The sequence below is a fragment of the Miniopterus natalensis genome, chromosome 4 (assembly GCF_054644295.1).
Source record: "Miniopterus natalensis isolate mMinNat1 chromosome 4, mMinNat1.hap1, whole genome shotgun sequence".
Lineage (NCBI taxonomy): Eukaryota > Metazoa > Chordata > Mammalia > Chiroptera > Miniopteridae > Miniopterus > Miniopterus natalensis.
In genome coordinates, this window is record NC_142084.1 from 43,056,107 (window position 1) to 43,076,505 (window position 20,399).

General features: G+C 33.0%; 1 protein-coding gene across 2 annotated transcripts in view; it reads right to left on the minus strand.

The window, feature by feature from the left end:
- LRBA (LPS responsive beige-like anchor protein) overlaps positions 1 to 20,399 on the minus strand; it is a 504,104-nt gene that overhangs the window by 364,889 nt on the left and 118,816 nt on the right. For both annotated transcript variants that reach the window (XM_087816509.1, XM_087816508.1), the window contains exons 31-33: positions 14,436 to 14,569; positions 3,796 to 3,874; positions 2,092 to 2,225 (exon numbers count right to left, since the gene is read on the minus strand). In XM_087816509.1, coding sequence (XP_087672635.1) covers positions 2,092 to 2,225; positions 3,796 to 3,874; positions 14,436 to 14,569 — 347 coding nt within the window. The remainder of the gene's footprint in view (positions 1 to 2,091; positions 2,226 to 3,795; positions 3,875 to 14,435; positions 14,570 to 20,399) is intronic.

Here is a 20,399-nt window from a genome sequence, read left to right on the forward strand (position 1 = left end):
ATAATATGTATGAAAATACCTTTTTTTACATGAATTTATGAGTTTTTTAGGGGCGAATCAACATGATGTTTGGGATTGTTTTAAATATTAAAGAAAAATAAAGGGAAGTGACTATAACAAACCAGCATGGCAAAACAAAAACGACTCAGATAGTTGGTAATAATAAGTTTACTGATAATGTATTTTCCACTTTATAAATATTTAAAATATTCATTTAAAGTTTTTTAATTAAAAAAAATCACTTTAAAAATTTAAAAGCAATAACTTTTCCAGTCCCTGGTCTCACAGCTAGTCAGTGGCAAGGACAGAATTAAAGCCAAGGTCTCTTGCTTTTTAAAGTCCAATGGTTTTTCTACTGTACCATGCTGATTTGAAAATTTTGTTCAGGGATTGTAAATTGGTAAGTTTACCTCTCCTGAGTAAGGTGATCCTATTTTATTGGATTTATTATAAAATTCAAAGACCAACTAAAAAGCAACAACATCTTACTACGCCAAGAGGCTAATAATTAACACATTCATTTTACAGTAATGAAATAAAATATAGATCATAAGTTGCTACAACTCTTTAAAAATAGTTTGATACGTGAAATATAAATTAGGGAAAAGTCCTCCTATTTTTCAATTCAATTCCTTACAAATTTTATTACTTCATTAGATCAAATAATCCATAGCTAAATAAGTTATATCCTGCAGCAAATAAAATAAGTTTTCACCCCAAACTTAAATATTTCTAAAACCTGGACTTTCTTTTTCAAATAAATTCAGTGCTACTCTTTGACTATACAGAAATAAATCACTCAGCACCAATTCCATATATGTCTACAGTAGAGATGATAATGAAATTCCTATTTTAACTAAAGTTTATTACTTATTAACAGATATTTTAAGGGTCAAATAAAGTACTGATATCCTATGGTTAACACTCAGATACAGATCAACTGTTACCTATACCTTGCATTTCCATTATATATTTCTACAAACCAAAAAAAGGGACTTTTTCACAAATTTTAAGAAATTCCTTAGATGATCATCACCTAGTGACAGTTACCTGACAAAAAATTATGGTAACTAAAGCTGTAAGTTGATATTTAAGGAGACTGAAATTCAGATAATTATGCTTTCCCATGATTTTCCACTTCAGGAGAATCTGTCTAAAACTAAACAATTTACCATGGTATAGACAAGCAAAATCTAGTCCAACTACTCTAGCCCAAACACTTTTGAATGCAAAAATCAATTCCACGTTATCACTGATAAAAGTCCTCGAGGTTCTCCTTTGAAAAATTCTAGTTATGGGATGAAGACTGGTATTTGAAGTCAGTCTGTTAAGCTGTTAACAGAAGTAATTTTTCTCCACTCAACTGATATCTGCTGTCTGAGGAAATTCAGGTAAGTCTACTTTCACTTGGTTGAGTTTCCCTCTTTAATATTTGAAGACACTCACTACATGGCAGTTGCTTTATGTGAAATAAAATTTTAACATGTCCCAATACTCCTCAACCATTCCACAGATAGGATGGCTTCCGCCACTCGGCAACCTACTTCTCTACATGCTACCTAGGTTAACAACAATTTCAAAGTATACTACATAGAAAAGACCCAGAAATCTAAATGTGATGTAAGCAGGATAGAGTACAAAACTACTATTACTCTAGATGCTTGTAAAAAGAATACTACTAGAGACTAGTAATGCATTCTTCATGTTCCTAATATGTGACAATACACTGTTGTTCATAAGGATCTTAAATTCAAGTAAAAACCCAGGTAAATGCCCCACTAATTACAGTAGCACTAATCTCTCCAATTCTCTATTCTCATAGTTAATTTTAATGTGTTAAAAAAAAAAACTCTTAGTTCCTCAGTCCAATACATAAATTAATTTCTCTTTCATTCAAAACACTGATAAAAAATGAACAGATTATAATAGGAGGCGTGACATATTTTTTTTTAAAGACAGACTAAGAGTAACCTTGTTAAAAGTCGAAAACACTTTAAAAAATTAAAATTCATGCAACTCTAATTACTCATTTAAGTTTTTAACCTTGAAATTTAAATATATATTTATATAAAATAAAGAAAAACCACTTACTTGTTCCTTCTATAAGCAGTTCTTGTCCATGGCTACCCAAAAGTGTCCGAGAAAGAAAAGGTGCAAAATCCACAAAAATCTCTCGCAGAAGAGGAGCTGCCTTTTCCAAAGCATGTTCAAGCCTCTCTGTAATACTAATATAAAGATGTCAAGTTACCTGAATTATTCATTAGAATTTATCAATTTTCTAAATTTTAAAATGTATTCCCACAGCAATGTAAAATTATGTGAAAAATTAAAAGCTACCTGAAGACTCATTTTTGCTATGTATACCATTCCTTCCACCTGGACTATCCTTGTTTGATTCTGTTTTACATGTTCACTCCAAACCCTGACAAACATCCTTGTTAACAACCACTTCAAACATCAGATCTTATTGGAAGTCTCATAACTAGCCAGGTCAAAGCACTCGATTTTAGCCTTATAATCTAAACAAACTCTATCAAGTCTTTACCATATTTGTCTATCACCACCAAACCAGCAGCACCCTGAGTTCAAGAACTATGTCTTCATTTCTAAGCTCTCAGCTGCAACATTTGGTAGAGACTCAATAAATGTTTATGGACTGAAAGAATCAGTTTGTTCTTTTTAACTGATACCTATCTCTGAAACAATTTGTTTCTAATACAATCTGAACAACTTTCCATTTGAAAAGACTACACTTCAATGACACATTTATAATAATTTCAATTTACATATTAATGTTTTTTTGCTTATATATACACATAAACGCATATATATACATTTAATGAGTTTTTTTTAAAGCCTCCTGCATTTCAGGAAATTTAGAGGTATCCACAGCTTCAGTTTCTAACTTATAAATCAAACATATACACAAACAGCCACTACTTATCTACTACTCCCATAAGAACTACTTCCTATTCACACTACCAACTAGAGTTGCTACTGAAACTATCAACTGGTAAGCTGCTGGAAAATTCTGCTCTCAATAACCATCTCTTTCCAAGAATTACTATTAATACTAGTCCTCTGTACTTCTCTCTCAGAGCCTCTTATTCCTGGATGATACCACAACTGCAAGCCCACACATGCAGCCCCTGAGTGCCCATATTTTCAGAGTGCTGTGCATTTCCCAGCTGTGGTAAGGAGGGTCAAGAACTCAGCCATGAGAACTCTAGTGGTGGGTAATACTCACAAAATTCCAAATCAGAATTTGAAATGCATATTGCCAATTAAACAACATTAATGACAATAAAAAACAAAATCTATCTACAGTTCAGTATCACTGTGGCTTTGGTTGACTGGCTATAACTTTTTTTTCAGCAATTTTTGGAATTTATGGAAGAGGGACAACAAATTTTAAACTTTCAGTTTACAATCATATGAAAAATAAGCCATAAGCTACTATCTGTGTAATTAAATATTTGCCACGCATGTAGCATTTATTAATCACAAACAGCCACTTCTCATAAAACTCTACATCTCATCTTTAAAAAGGTGGGGGGCATGCAGGAGGGCAGCCGATTGATCTTTCACTTTCACATCGATGTTTTTCTCTCTCTAAAAGTCAATAAAAAATCTAAATAAATAAATAGGAACCCTAAAATATTTACAAGTTACTAAATGTCATTTAAGTTTTTTAAAATAGAAACAAACAAAAAAATTTTTTAAATAACTGTATGTAGACAGTTTAAAGAGTCATAAAAAGGAAATCACAGAAGTCCAGATCAGCAGCTTGACTACCTCATGTTTGAAACTTGGTCTTGTGGAACTGAACCAACTGCTGGAACCGAGGGCAATTTTGCATTAGATGATCTACCACCTATAAAAGAAAATAACCATTTATAGGAATTTTCTTTTTTTAGATACAAGGGTTCAAAAAAAAGGATATCTCTATACCAAGTCAACAAAAAAATATATCATAATGCACTTTAAAATGCCCATTATAATCTGGAGAACATTAAAATCTACCAATTAACAAGGTTTTTTTTAATCATTTAATACATAAACCTCAGTTATAAGTTCAATTATTAAAATGACCAATCCTTCATCCATGCATTGGATGCAAAGGTAACAGAAAAGTAAATTATGAATAAGTTGGGGTCACAATTCTTTCTATTCAACACTAAGTGGCAACAGAAATTTAAACGTAGAAAACTTTTTTAATTGAAGTAAAAGACAGAAACAATTTCAAATTTAGCCTTAAATAGGTATTACCTCCATTACCATGAAAACTGTCATTATTCAGTAACCAAATAACTTCTGCCATACCCTGACTGCTCCTGAGTCGAGTCTAGCAAATACATCCCAGTGAACACCTATGAAATCTTTCTTAAATAATTCTAAGAATTCATATTCCCTCATTTGTGTCCTCACTGTAATTATTATATACCTTGTTGCTCCATTTGTCACACTATCAATTAAAATGTTAAACGTCCTTCTTCCTACTGTGCTAATTTTTTGAAAGCAGAGACCTCATCTTTTCATCCATCTAACTCTACAGCCTAGAGAACCTGGCATAATAGGTTCTCAATTTATGTTAATTTCAGAAATGATTCTTTTAATCATTCCCATCTTCTATATTTTAGTAGGTCAATCTTCCCATCTGGTATATACTTTTTTCTCTATTTCCTACTATTTTAAGTCACTATTTTATTCAAACTACTGTGTAAAATTAATTTCCACCATGTGATCTTATTTTACTCTCCAATGAATACTACCAGATACCCCTAAATATGCTTGTATATCTATATTGTTGAATGGCCAATTCACCCTTTTACAGTATAAATTTTTCAAACTATTTTGTCCTATATAAAAGTCACTGTCTTTTATGTTTTAAACAAATAACTGTGCTTATAAATTTTACTTGTCAAGAGAAAAATAATTACCAGAAAATTAAGTATCCATTCTTTAAGAACGGATAGGAACAGAAACAACAAACTAAATGACAAAGTCTTGAAAGAGTGAGTCTAGAAGACTAATTTGGACAATAATTCACTAAGGCTTAAAAACTTCTAACAAGCTCAAGAGAGCAGAGGAAAAATCAAGCTTCTATTTAAGAATCAGAATATACAGGATAGGACATTACTAAATTTCAGCTAGAAGTATGACCTGTAAAAACAGGAGAATCCTTTTTTCCTACGTTAGGGAGAAGAAGGAAAGAATGGACACAAATATTATCAAATGCCCATCTATGACACAGGACCATGGAGTCACTAGAATCTAACTGGGGTGGTATCCTAATGGCCTGGAGTATATAGGTACAGATATGCACATTTTGCTTGCAGCTGCAATTTGGGGAGTGAAATTTCAGTTTCTGAGAGCATTGTTCTAAAAGGGTGCCAAGCTAGTGTTAGGGTAAATATAGACTGAAATCCCATCACAATTCTATTGAGGGAAAGACCAAGAAAGACAGCAAACTTGCTGAAGCAAATGAGACAAAGAAAGTGTGAAGCTGATAAACAAGAAGGGAAGTGGGGCTCCAAGGATCCTGGAATCTATGCACTATCAGAGGTCGGATGCTTTTATCTGTTTTCTAAACTTCAGGCATGGGTATCCTGGAAGCACTTAAAGGGGACAAAGTGGTGTGCACAAAAGACAGATAAAGGAGAGACAGAAGATGAAATATTCATGTAAGATGTACAAAGAAGGATGGTAGGAATAGATGAGAAGGTAGAAAAGCAGGCTTTGACATCTGGGACCCTGCCTGGTAATATCAAGTAGGCCAGTAGGAGCTGGCTTAGAACCCAAAGCTAGGTCTTGGTGTTCTCTCATTGACTATAAACAATTTCATAAAACATCAACATTAGACAAAGCCATGCCATGACCATGACAAATCAGTATCAAACACCACCACTCTGTAATCATGTCCCAACAAACAAAAACAGGAACTCCATCCAAATTACAAAGATGATCAAACATTATAAATGATAGCTTTAGTTCTGTCTTCCATGCTTCTAGATATTAGGATATCTAATAATTAAACTACCCAGGCTTCCTGATAGTACCCAATTCAGAGGAAAGCCCCACTTCCTTCACCCCCAAATCACCTCATACAAACTCAGTTCCTATAATAAATCTTCTCTAACACTCTATTACCGAGATGCCCCAAGTTTCCCCATTGTGTGCATAATTCCTCACTGAGCTAATTTATCCAACGGCAGGTTTTTTATCCTGGTGGTCTTTAGTTGGAGGACACTGACAGAGATTTGAGATGAAATCAGACGCAGAAAGACAGCAATCATAGGCTAATTCAAAAAATTAAAGAAATCTCTAAGTAAGAATAATTGTCTCTAACAACCTATTTCATCATGATAAGACGCAAATTTTTACACATGGTAGCATCTCTTATATCAATGCATTTTATGATCAAAGGCATCTTAACAATTGTAGTCAGCTGGGAGCTGAGACCTAATTGTGAGTAAACACAGTAGACAAAATCAAGAAAGCAAAACCATCAAATCTGAGATTTGGTAAAAGACTAAATAAGGAAGAACTGTGTAACTGTTTAAACTCTTTATTTTGCCAACCTACAACCTCAAGATTGCATAAACTAGAGGGAAAATAGCTGTGTAATCTAAACATATGGTCTGAGTATAATGACTTGCTTGTGGTGAAGATGTATACTTAAGAACTAAGGGCCCTACTGTAGCTTGATTCCAAAGGTATAAGCCATAGTAAACTATCTCCATCTCCAGCCTTCACTATTAAAGGATTCCAAATGTTGCAGTAAATGCAATGAGGTTTAAAACTATAGAGCTTTTATCTAAGAATCTGTAATCTTGGGTTACAAGTATAATCAGTTATTTTCACATTATGACCACAACATAAAAACTTTGTGCTTTAAAGAGCAAAAGGACCCTCTTTCCCAAATCTTGAACTAGTCACACTGAAAGCAGTTGTCTGGAACAGAGCGAAGAAAGCAATTGTACCAGGGTGGGGGCTGCACTGACCTGGAGCAAGGTACAGAAGCCCAAACAATGTGAGGGGGACATTTAAGTAGTAAATAAAACTAAAAAGAACTCTGAAGTAATGGCTTGAAATTCAGAGTACCTGTGTGAATTCATGGTTTTACTAAAAATAGATATATAAAAGTATATATAAAATGCATATCCTTATTTACATATAAATATTTATATATATCCCCAGCTCTGTCCCCAACAGGACCTGGGGCAGTAAGACCCTACCACCTCACGTCCAGACCTTGATTTCTAAGCACTCTATTCTCCACTAAGAGAGAAATGGCTACTTCGATCTGTGAGAGAAGTTCCATTGAGTATAAAACATCAAGTTTTTTAAAAAACTGAATTTATTGGGTTGGCAATGGCTCATGAAACCATGCAGGTTTCAAGTGTACAACTCAACAAAACACCATCTGCACACTGCATTGTGCACCCATAGCCCAAAGCGAAGTCTCTTTCAATCCCCGTTTATCCCTGGTCTTGCCCACCTCCACCCAGCTCCAACCCTCTTTCCCCTTGGCTATCACCACACGATTGTCTGTGTCTATGGGTTATACATGTTATTTTGCTTAATTCCTTCACCTTCTTTCATCCAGCCCTCCAAGCCCCTCCTCTCTGACTGCTGTCTGTTCCATTTCCATGCCCCGGTTTCTATTTTGTTCATCAGTTTATTTTGTTCGTTAGATTCCACATATGAGATCATATGGTATTTGTCTTTCTCTGACTGACTTATCTCACTTAGCATAATAACCTCCAGATAATTTGAGCATCAAAATAATGATAGTAACTGATTATAACCCATCCAACAAAATAGGAAGCCATCAGGTCATATTGATAAACTAATCTGAGGAATAAGACATTTAATAATTTCAAAGTACCTCCCATGACACTTACTAATTATAAAAGGGAAAGAGTAACTATACAATATAGAAAGTACCTACAGCTATCCTTATATCAAGTGATGAAAAGTAGTCAACATCAATATTGTCACAAATCAAAATTATACAACATGCGATTAGATTTTATTTTCTATCTGTTCCATAATATTTCTATCAAAGAAGTAGAATCTGTTTCTAATTATAAGAAAAATATCAGACCAACTCAAATTCAAGGACATTAATTTCAGTTGTTCCCAGTTTTTTACCAGGTTAAAAAATGTTTTGTATGTGCTTACATAAATCTATGTGCGTTTCTTTATTTTCTAACTTCCTAGAAATCAATAAACACACACTGTAAATGTTGATAAACACTGCCAAATTGACCTGAAGAAAGAATAAACAATTTACACATCTTTGATTACTAGTAAAATTGAATGTATTCTCTCAATTTACTGGAAACAAAACAGGAAACATAAATGAGCTTTCTGTTGAAAAGTATAGAAACTGTAAAGCAAAGAATCGATCCTAGATTTAACTGATATAAAAAGTGGATTTCTAACAATTTCATGTATCAGGTCAATATAAAACAAAACATAGCCATAAGCATTAGCCACTGTCCTCTATAAGAAAATACTTTTATTAAAAGCCTGTGACTGACTCACACCACTACCACAATTTCCTCAGGCTCAATTCGTATCTGCTCTTTTAGTTAGGTAAGGCAAATAAAGTTCATTCTAGGTATAGATAGGCACAGCCAGGCTCTGATCAGCGGTGCTATAGATTTAACTGGTTAAGAAACAGCAAGGATCTGGGACAACTTCACCTTCCCTGAAACATGCTTGGTCTTCGGGCAGACCTTGATCAATAATCAGCAGTTCTGATTACCAGGTCTCAGCCCACCAGAAGAATCCCGAAATCTGGACTGCTTGATGCCCCACAGGCTTGGTTCCTCTGGGAAGAGGGCATGACAGCAATCTTCCACAATTACCCTCTTGATAATTACTAAGCCAACCTCCTAGAGTGAGCATATTCCTACAAGATGAAGTTATACATAGTGAATCTCTCTTTTCCACAACACATTTCCTTCTCTTTCCCTTGATAATCAGAGATCACTTTTCTTTTATACTGGGATTTTTGTTCATTGCTGACCTTCCTCCTATTTTTACCATTCTGCTCAATTGAGAGCTAACTGTACACAAAATTCTAACAAACGGAATGGAATCCATCCTAATGCATAGGATTAAAATGAAGTTAAAGTACACATTTCTTCATACTAACAATTTTTTAAGGTGCATATATCAATTCCCATTTCACCATCAATAGACTTCTATATCTGCATTTTTCACAATAAAATTTCAAACTAGAGGGCAAAACAAGTAGAAGTTGAAAATTTTTTTCACTCTTCAATATCAGGCATTTATGAAAGTCAGGTGCCATTCTGTTCCTACACAACACTCAATAAAGTACTTCAGAGACCAAATACTTTATTACACTCAGTTAATGGCACCTGCAATTCCCTAAATTCTTCACAGCAACAGGATCACTGAACCACGGCTGGCCATTGACTTCTATTACCAATGATTAATTAAACATTTCTGAGCTTTATTTTTCTCATCGGTCGTAGTTATTTAGAATATGTCAGACATTTTCTCTAAAAGAACTAGTGGTAGTTTTTCTTGAACTTTTCTGAAACTGATAAAAAAGAAACACATAAGGTCCCACTTACTTAAAGGTAGAGACAGAAGTAATAACTCTCAAGAAAGTGTTTGTATGAGGCGTTAGGCAGTATACGTAAAACAAAATTAGCTTTTACACTGCTAACTGACCCTAATTTTAATAAGCTGAAATGCATAGTAAAAATCTGCAAGACAAAGAACAATGGTGGCTCTAAATAAAACAACAAAAAGCTTGCCTGACACTACCCTAGAATTAATGCCAATTTTCAAACCTAACAGAGACTACAGCAGAAAGGGATTTTTACAAAGTGGTTTCTTTAAATCGTATGAAACATTTTACTAACAAAGATAAATATATCAACTAGCCATAGTTACAAGAAGAAGAAGAAAATCACATGAAAAATAAACTAAATAGATCAGTAATTTCATACCAAGTTCCTGCCAGAGAGAAAATGTAATTTCCAAATACATTCTGCAAATTTTCAACTCAGACAAAATTAAAATCATAAATTTGTTTTAAGTTAATTTAACATTAAACATTTTCACAAACGGTCCCGTATGTAAATAAAGAAGCCGCTTGCAGCATGTGGACGACACCAACTTATCTTTTCCTTGTCCTTGCGCTGATAAACCGGCTCCTTCACACTAACAGTTTCCCAGGCATTCAAAAGCACAAAGGGGGAAATGCAAATAGATCATCTGTCTAACATCTACCCAGGGCACAGCCAATTGTTTATTCAAGGTCCCTAATGATCTAAATAAATAAGGTCCCTTGCAATAAAGTATCATTTAAACAAATGTCAATCCTTTATTCCTAAATACTGTGTTTTTAAATTTCCTTTCTCTCCACTTTTCCCTCTCTCTCTCCACCAATTCTGGGCCAGTTCAAGGAGGGAAGAGGCTATATGCCCAGTAAAAACTCTTCATTAAATAAATGAAAAAACTTTTTAGTAAATAAGATAAGCTTCTAGGATCCAATCTTACATAAGGCAAGAAATCAAATATTTTCTTTCTACATTAAATATAAACATACTAATTAACATATGCATGGCCTAATATTCTGGTAAGTAGTATAATTATTAAATTTTTCAAAGTAGCAAACACCCAGCATATAAATTACTAAAGGACAGTCTAAGTAGTTCCTTTATTAGGTTAGCTTTAATTTTGTTTTAATCATTGATGCTTTGCATCACAATTAGAAAACAACCATAGCATATTTGAAAAAAAAAGTAACAGCATCTAAACACATATTGTATTCTGGGAAATTAAAATTTTGCTGATGAGTAACTTTAAAATATCCAGATTTTGATATATTTACTGAAAACTGTTTTTCTTTAAGTTTTCATTAAAATACGCATACACAAAAAATAAAAATATGCATATACAAAGGAATACCTTATTCTCTGATAACTATCTCCCACGACTAATTAAGCCAGATTTGCCACAATAATTATTAAGTTATACTTTTTGCTAATAAAATGCTACAGAAGCTAAGGAATATTATTCAAACTAAAATCTGACATTTGTATGATATTCAATATTTGCATATTAACCACAGTTTTAATAATGTACACTGGTTTAAAATGTAAATATACAAATCCTCAACTTTTTGGAAAAATTATAAAATTATTTGGGTGAGAATCTCTGACCTCACATAAAGCTGAAAAGCTCTGAATCTTCTGGGATCCATGTCTAACCAGTCCTTGTTTCTCTTTAACTGTATCACATGTAAATTTTAGAAATCCAATTTTGGTATCAAATTTCAAAATAATTTTAAATTTTCTGCTACAAAACTCATATTTTATGTTTTACAGTCACATGGTTTCTTCCAAGTAAATTCCCACTCTTGCTAATGCACCCTGTACTATCAGCATATTTTTTACTAACCAATAATCAATTACTGAATTTGAGCAATTCATTTTTTGTTGCTACTCACTCAGAACTGAAGTCAAGGTCCACAGGGACAGGTATTAACTATGCTTTCATAGAGAGAAAACAGCCAAAATCAAACCAAGACTAATACCTAACTTACCGAGATCTGCAAAAATAAACTGCCCAGCTCAGCATGCAATTACAACCACCACCAATTCATCCACAAATCTTTTATTCCCAAACCCTGCCTGAACCAGAAGAAGAAAAATAAATTTCTATATAGTCTACTTTTTAACGGCAAAATAACTTAAATCAAAAAGACCCACCAAAAAGAAAACAAAAATCTATCAGTGAAAAATACTGAAGACAGACAAGTAACTTCATTTGTCAGGTGTAGATTCCAAGTAAAAAGAGACCAGGGGACAAAGGCAAGTATGGCAGGCAAAAGCGTGTAAAGTGGGGGCAGTAGAGTAAGAAGAAGGATGACTGCAAACACCAGACTGGGTTAGATTTTTCTTATCAAGGCAGTAATGTTCATGGTAGCAATTACTGGAATGGAATAGAAGTAATGAACTAAAATATAGAAACCATGTAACAGTTACAACAGTATACTAAAGAGAAAGAGGAAAGGAAGAATCAGGTATGGAAACCAAACAAATGATAAAAATAAAGACCATCCTCACAAAAAACATTTGGAATGAATTAAAAAGAAATGAATTAATTTTAAACAAATAAGGAGGGCTAGGGAGGAAGAGAAAAACCTAAAAATTCTAGCCCAAAATGGAAAATCCTTGAAACCATTTAAGAAACATCACCACCACAAATTACAAAAAAATTATAGTAATGGGGGGGAGGGGTACATTTTGAGCTAGATGCAGGTTCTGTGGGGTTTTGCCAATAAATGCAAGAGTTTCCAAGAGAGCAAATTATTTTGCAATTCTGCACATGGTTCTTCAGGGTGAGTATATATACAGGGTGCGGCAAAAGTAGGTTTACAGTTGTGAGTACACGAAACACAGAGTTTATTCTTGTATTACTGCTCATTAATTATTGTTTTCCGTACAAACAACTGTAAACCTACTTTTGCCCCACCCTGTATTATAATGGATTTGCTCAGGAAAAAATACAATGGCCTCAGAAAAAAATTTACTATACAGTTGTATATCAAATATTGTCCATGTATTCTCAGCTTTCTTTCTGTTTCTTATCTCTTCTGAAAACTGCATGATTTAAATTTTGAAAAATATATTTAAAAGCAATCAGAGGATCATATTACTTTGTTCCATAAACTGAAATTAAAAGGCAATGTAGTCAAAAAAAGATAACATTTTATTTAGTGTACTGTGAACCTCTGAACTTTAGGAATTCACTATTACTGAATTAAAAGATAGCATAGAGTTTGATAGATATTAGTAACTCTGCCTTTTTCCCAATGGGGACTGGTCCAGAGAAATCACAGCTCATTTTTTTAAAGGGCTTTGGATGGGGGTGGAAGAACAGAAATTTTCATAACCAGTTGAAAAGAGATTACCAAATTGTTTCCCCTCCAAAGTAAAAAAGAAGCATCAGGGTATAATGGGACTATTAGGAGGAAGAATAACCTGCTAGAGTTCTACACTTTACTTCCCTTTATATTTTTTCACTAAGACAGTGATGAAGAAAAGTAACAAATCTACCATACTATTGCAAGATGTTAATAATAGGAGAATGGAAAGGGGATAGGGTTCAGAAGTTATATGGGAATTCTGTACTTGCCACGCAAGTTAGGAGTAGAGCTCTCTGAGATACACTCTTTATCAAATATACTATTTATTTGTCAAACATACTATTTTCTCGAAAAAGTAAAACAGCACATAGGAGGCTTGAGATGTCTGAAAAGATGAACTAAAAACATTTTTTTTTGTTAATGTAATCTAGTTATTCCTTCAAAATTTCTTTTACTTTTCATTAATCTCATTCTAGAGTAACAAGAATGAATCCTTTTGGGGGTATACAATCTAGTTGTTAATTTTTTTATTTTTTACTTTTTTAATTTTTACTTATTGATTTTAGAGAGAGAGAAACATCAATTCGTCATTCCACCTATTTACGCATTCATTGGCTGATTCTTGTATGTGCCCTGGCCAGGGATGGAACCTGCAACCTTGGAATATGAGGACAATGTTCTAATCAAATGAGTTACCCAGCCAGGGCTTAACTCTTTTTTTTAACAAAACAGCACATTTAGAAGAATACTATTTATATAAAATAATATCCCCCGTGTTCTAACTTGGTCATTTTAGTACCACACAATTTTCAAGTTTACCTGGTATTATCACTAAGGTTCCAGTCAACATTTAGGGATTTCGGATCTTACACCCATATAAATGCACCAAAAGGCTTTTATACTTGGTAGGAATGTAGAAAGAGAGATGGGCAAAAATCCAGTTTGGGTGGTAGGCACACAACGCAATATACAGATGATGTATCATAGAATTGTATACTTAAATCTATATAATTTTAACAACCAATATCACCCAAAGTTTTAATTTTTTTAAAAATTATAGTAGGAGTTACTAAACTACTGTGACTAATGCTAGAATGATACTATGCTCCAGGCTAGCATTCCAAGTTTCTAATTCAGAAAAATATTCAAGGAAAAAAGTACTGGAAACTATACAAACATTTGATAACTGATAACCAGATTAAAAGACCACCTGTCACCGAAACTTTCTTACATAAACCACCATCTGTACAAATCTTTTTAGGTGCAGAAAAAGGAAAAGAGTATTTTAGAGCAGCATCATCCAATTTGTCATATACTGTGGAGAAAATACTGAAATCTTGATTTAGCTTACTTGCTATTACTCAAATTTATTCAGAAAATTATTAAATAGGAAACAGTATAAAAGCATGATTTACAGCATACCTAACAAAATTTCTTTATCAAAAATCCTAAGCTTTACTAAAATGGGATCTAAAGCCTTTTTTGTTGAAATCCATGATAACAAACTCACCAGGAGAGTCTCCTCCTATATCTGGTGCTTTGGCTGAATCTACCGAAGAAACCACACTGACAGCATTGGTAGGTACATTTGTAGTAAGCGTGGAAGGTAAGACTGATGATTTTTTTGTTGCAATGATGACACTTCTGTAATAAAAAAGGAAACATATTTTAAAGTACAGAAGATTAATCTCAGTGATTTTAATGTAATCCATCCAGTTACTCCATCTAGTTAATACTATGTGATTAACTTCAGTTAATTACTTAAATTTCAAAATAGAAAACTTATTTTTCTAATTTTTTCTTATCTCTATTTTGATAAACAATTTAGAATAGTCTCTCAGTAAGAAACTCTTCAATGGTGTTCATATTTACTGCATCTCAATTTTTTTAGAATCAGGACAATGTTCTATGGAAATGTGATGGTTCATTTTAACATTTAAATCATCTTTACCACATAATATCCTTTATGTTTAGGATCATCTTTAATTATCTAACTTAAATAAAATATAAACAAAGGTATATAAAAAAGGAATTTTGGCACTCAAGTGGAAAAGTAATTAACTTTTTCTTAACCTCAGAAATGAAGCAGAAAACTCCACATGTTTCAACAAGGATTTTAGAACACCACTAATCTGAAATCATAAAACCTTAGAAATTTTCTAAGGTTAAAAAAATGCAGATAAAAACCATTTTTTAACATCTATACAACCCAATTTTTTAATCCCCCAAGGCTGTCTTTAGATAATATTATATAGATAAAACAATACAAAGATATAAATGCAAGATGCAAAAATACCAAACAATCAAATTTGTTCACCTTGTATATTATTCAAACACAGGTATTTACGATATACCAATTTCAATTAAAGTGTAATAGTTTATACCAAAATAATAACTAAAATACCTTATTAGGTATAACTTAAAAGGCATTTTTAATTGAAGTTAGCTCCATAAACATGCGAAAACCCAGTTAACGAGGTAAAAAGGACAGCTGATATATAATGCACTCCCACAGCAGTGCTTACTTTTAATTACCTGGTGTTAACCATGAGCCTAAAGTCTTCAACATTCAATTTATTTAATCACATCTTTTGTTGACAATATTGTAACTGCAAGCTTCAAGTATTCCCTTAACAGCTTTAAAGTATTCAGTTTCTAAATAAAGTTACTTAAATGCTTGTTCCCTATAAATTCAAAAGTGGAAATTTTCTAATTCTAGTACTTTAAAAATACATTCTGTTTTTGTTGCTATATCAAGAGATAATACAAAGAGAAACAGGTTCCGTTTTACTTCAGTGCCTATCATGTGACAGCAAACACTGTTGCCAATTAAATCAAGTTCTCCTGTGCTAGGCATGGCTTATTCAATGTACTTGGGGGTAGCTGGTGTCACATCATTATAAGGGTGACTGCCAATGTTAACTATACACTAAAAAATAGAAGCAACAGCCACCTGAGCCCACAATCCAAAATGGTGTGCTTAAATCATGGTAGCTTATATCAGATGAAGATTATTGACTTTAGGGGGAGTAAACATGACCCGAGAGAGAGAGAGAGAGAGAGAGAGAGAGAGTGTGTGTGTGTGTGTGTGTGTGTGTGTCCGTGTCCCAAGTGTGTGTGTGTCCCGTGTGTGTGTGTGTGTACATGTGTGCCGGTGGTACATTCAGAAAACAATACAAATCTAATTTGTGCATTTGCTACTCTAGGCAGAAATGTATTGTTTAAGAAAACCTCTAGCTACCTATTCCCTAGCAACCTATTTTGGGGAAGGAGGAGAGGAGAAATATGGACAGTTTACTTTCACATTTGTTCACAAAACAAAGAACCAGCAATACCTTTTTTATTCATACAGTAGGTAAGTAGTGATAGGAGCAATAGAAAATAATATTAATAAAAGTGAAATTGATTTTTCTATAACTGAATTTAAGACATAAACCTGCCCTATGCACCAGCAATTCTCTTCTTAAGAATTTCCTCAAGATAACATGGCCACAAAAAAACGTGCTCGATAATGTTCAAAGCTTAATTGATAATGACCAAAAACTGGCAATAGCCCAGAATCCTTTAAGCAGAAAATGAATAAAAATATGGTGGCAAGCTTATACAATGCAACAGTACTCAGCAACAGAAAGAAACTACGGATAAACACAGCATCGATAAACCTCAAAAGCATTACATTACATGAAGGAAGCCTTAAACAGAAGAATGCAAACTTTGTATTTCCTTCTACATGAAGTTCTAGAAAAGACAAAACGAATCTATGGTAGAAAAAAGTCAGAATAATAACTGCCTTGGAGGAATGGGGACAGGCAATGGCTGAAAAGATGCATGAGGGAACTTTCTCTAAGGCTCATCTTGATTGGGGATTTGGGTTAAAACAGGTGTATAAACCTCTTCAAATGGTACACTTAAGATTTGTGCCTCTCACTATATGCACATTTTACCTTAAAAACTATTGATCTCTAGTTAGAGAGCTGCATGCTGAAATGTTTGATTGAGAGTGAACTGATATCTGCAACTTACTTTGAAGTGCATCAAAAAATAAGATTGACTGATGGATAGAAGGATAGATATATAGAGAATTATATGATGAAACAAACAGAGTTGAAGGGTAATTGTAGAATCTCAGTGAAGGGTCTATGGGTGTTCACCGTACAATTCTTTCAACTTCTCTATATGTTTGAACATTTCATAATGAAACATTGGGAAAAAATGTACTACATATGTTCCATAATATGCACAATCTCTATTTGTCCAAGGTGATATGATTAAAGATAACAAAAGATCGCCCCAATAAATTCAATGAAAATTTTAAAAAATAGTAAAACTATTTTTAAAATAAATTATTCAAAAACTTAAATAAGTTAACAAAAGAAGTTGAGCTCATTTCTAATCCTTTAAACTACTGTCATTAATAATGTTTTCCATCATAAACAATATCTATTCTTCATTTCAGTTCAGTAAATACTGATTGTCCAAAATCTTTCACATATTCTCATTCCTGACACATCTAAAGTGTGGCTTCCTACACGAATTTACATTTAACCCGGCATTCCTCGCACGCTTCCGCACTATGCAGTGATGGCTCCTGAGCATGTGTATCATTTCACAACTCACCCCCTCTGTACATGCTCTTCCTCTGCGGAGATGTCGTCCTCTTAGTCCTACTTGCCCTCAAGCTTCCTTCTCACCTTCCAAAACCTTTCTCAAAGGTAAGCCCCCCCGACTCTCCAAGTCAAAGTTCATGATATGTACACTATTCTTTGTGCCCCCACACAATCCTATAGTATAAACTTATAAATTATTAATAGCTATGATTAAGCACTGACATATGCCAAGAATTATTACTCAATTCTCAAAACAAGCCTAACATATCTATTTCTCCCATTTTAAAAATTAAAAAGTAAAGCTCAGAAGGGTAAAGTAACTACCAAAGTAAATAGCAGAACTGCTCTACAATTCAGTTTGTCAAAACAAGGGCTTCTAATTTGAACTGTTTGTTCCTATTGACCTTTTTTAAAATTTTACTGAGACATAGTTCACATACCACACAATTCACTATATTAAGGTACACAAATAAATGATTTTTAGTATGTTCAGAGTTGTGTAACCATCCCACAATCATATTAACATTTAAACACAATTCTATATTAAAATCATTTATAAGCAATAGTAATAAAGTTTTCCAAAATATAAAATTATGTATGTACTACTACTAACATACAAAAATATATCTGCTCACAAATGGAAAAAGTTACATTCTCTAGCTCAGCTATGTACTTAGAACATAATAGAAAAATAAAGTTAATCAATTTCTGAATTCACTGACTGATTCAAGTCATTTCTGAGGAAATAACATAATAATGCTTCAGCTTTGGGCCACATAAAAACAAAGAAAATTCAAAGTCATAATAATCCAAATAAAAGGACATTAAGCAGTAGGCAGATTTCACAATATTTTCATTCCCTTTACCAGCTATTTTCATTACTATAAAGTTTCCATGTAAAAGACTAAAATCTTCAACAGCCGGGATTTTAAGCTGTCATATGTATCATGTATGTAAGTATAAATCTAAAAAAAACATGTCATTATAGTTTTAAAAAATAATCTAGAAATTTAAATTTACCACTAGTCAAGATTAATCATGCAAGGACTAAGCATTTCACATGAAAAAACAAAAAAAACACTTTGGAAAACAAAGAAAATGCAACATACAGCTGACACAACTTTGAGAACCTATATGCTAAGCAATGTTCAAGGGTATTTCTAGCATCGTTCTCAAGCTACAGCTTACATTTCTATTAAGAAATAAATCAAAATTCTTGTTAATATTTAAAATACAAATAACTGAATTTTTAATATGTGCCATCAATTTTTACAAAAAGCACTTCAAACTCTGTAGCAAAAAGAATTTGGGAGACAGCTATGTCTTTTAGTTATGAAAGCTACTGCTCCAAACTGTCAATTAAAAACCAAATATTAAAGTATAATATTTTACATATTATAGGTTTTTTCTTTACGAACTCACTAACTTTAATGAATAATATTTCTGAGGCACTATGCTAAGGACAGATATAAATTGCATATATATTCCACCACCCATGAGTTAAGTGCCCTATATTATCCCCATTTTAAAGATGAAAAAGAAGTAATTTTCCTAAGGTTCCACATAAAAAGTTGTAAACACTGTTGACTTTTTTTTTTTTACATGAACTAGGGAGACTTTTTTGGAAGTTTTTTTATGCTTATTAACAACAGAGAAAAAGTACCCATGTCTTCCAGATCACTAAGGTTCAAAAGTTCCATTTCAGAATCACATCAGTTTCAAATATCACAAACTTTCACATAAATGCTATTTTATTTAACATGCAAATAGTTCAGTAAGGAGAAAAGAGCATTTTAAACCTAGCACTTTAGTCCCTAAGGATCTAGTTGAAAAGCCAGACAAGCCCTTGAACTTTATCAAGATAAATCCCTGGCATCCACTAATCACCAGAGAGGATCTTCAAATTAGATAAGAGCAAGAATTTTGGCATGGGAATGAACACAAACACCTTGCCATCCAAAAAGGCACACAACCTGGCAGCCTTTCAGCAAGGTTCCACTCATGTAGCTGTTACTCTAAATTTTCCAGCTATTGCTTGAGAGTTGATAATTCTTAAGATATGAGGAGAGTTGTGATTTCTGACACAGCATTCCAGAGATAAATACATGATCAGAGGGATGCTTTCAAATTCCCAAAGATATTCCACTGGTCTACAGCTGCATGAAAAGAGTTTTCAAAAGGTGTCTCTTGCTAAGAAAAAGAGAGGGGAAACATAAAGCAGTTGGCTTGCCATCAGACAATATGTTAAATGCATACCAGACATGTAAGTTCCAAATAACATCCTGAAAAATGCTACCACCAAAATTCCCCTTTGTTTCAACAAACCCTTAATATGCATTACCTAAGCATGGTTTCCTAAATAAGTTCATAACTTACTCACAGAAGGCATCACTAAGGCATAGTTTCATTTCTACACTATTTAAAAAGAAATAATGCCAAAATATATAAAATTTGGGGCATTTATAAGAAAACAACTTTCTTTAACTATATTAGTAAGATATATTAAATTTTAAAATCTACTCTGAATCATTTCTGAGTACTCAAACTAGATTAATACAAATTTAAACAAATTATAAAAACTGAGAATATTTTAAAATCCTGATCATTTACACTTTTCCAACCCTCAAAATATAGCCATTGTTATTAACAGTTTGATATATACTTTTTGAGACATATGTAAACCTATTTATCTGTTTAAAAGATCATAAATTCCAAACTATTTTGTACACTGTTTTCATTAAAGCGTATCTTTAATATAATTTTATATTGATACACAGGGTTCTGCTTTTCTCTCTTTTATGGGTACATAGTATTTACTGTGGACAGAAAATAAAATGTGACCAATCCCTCAAAGATCAGCAAGTATG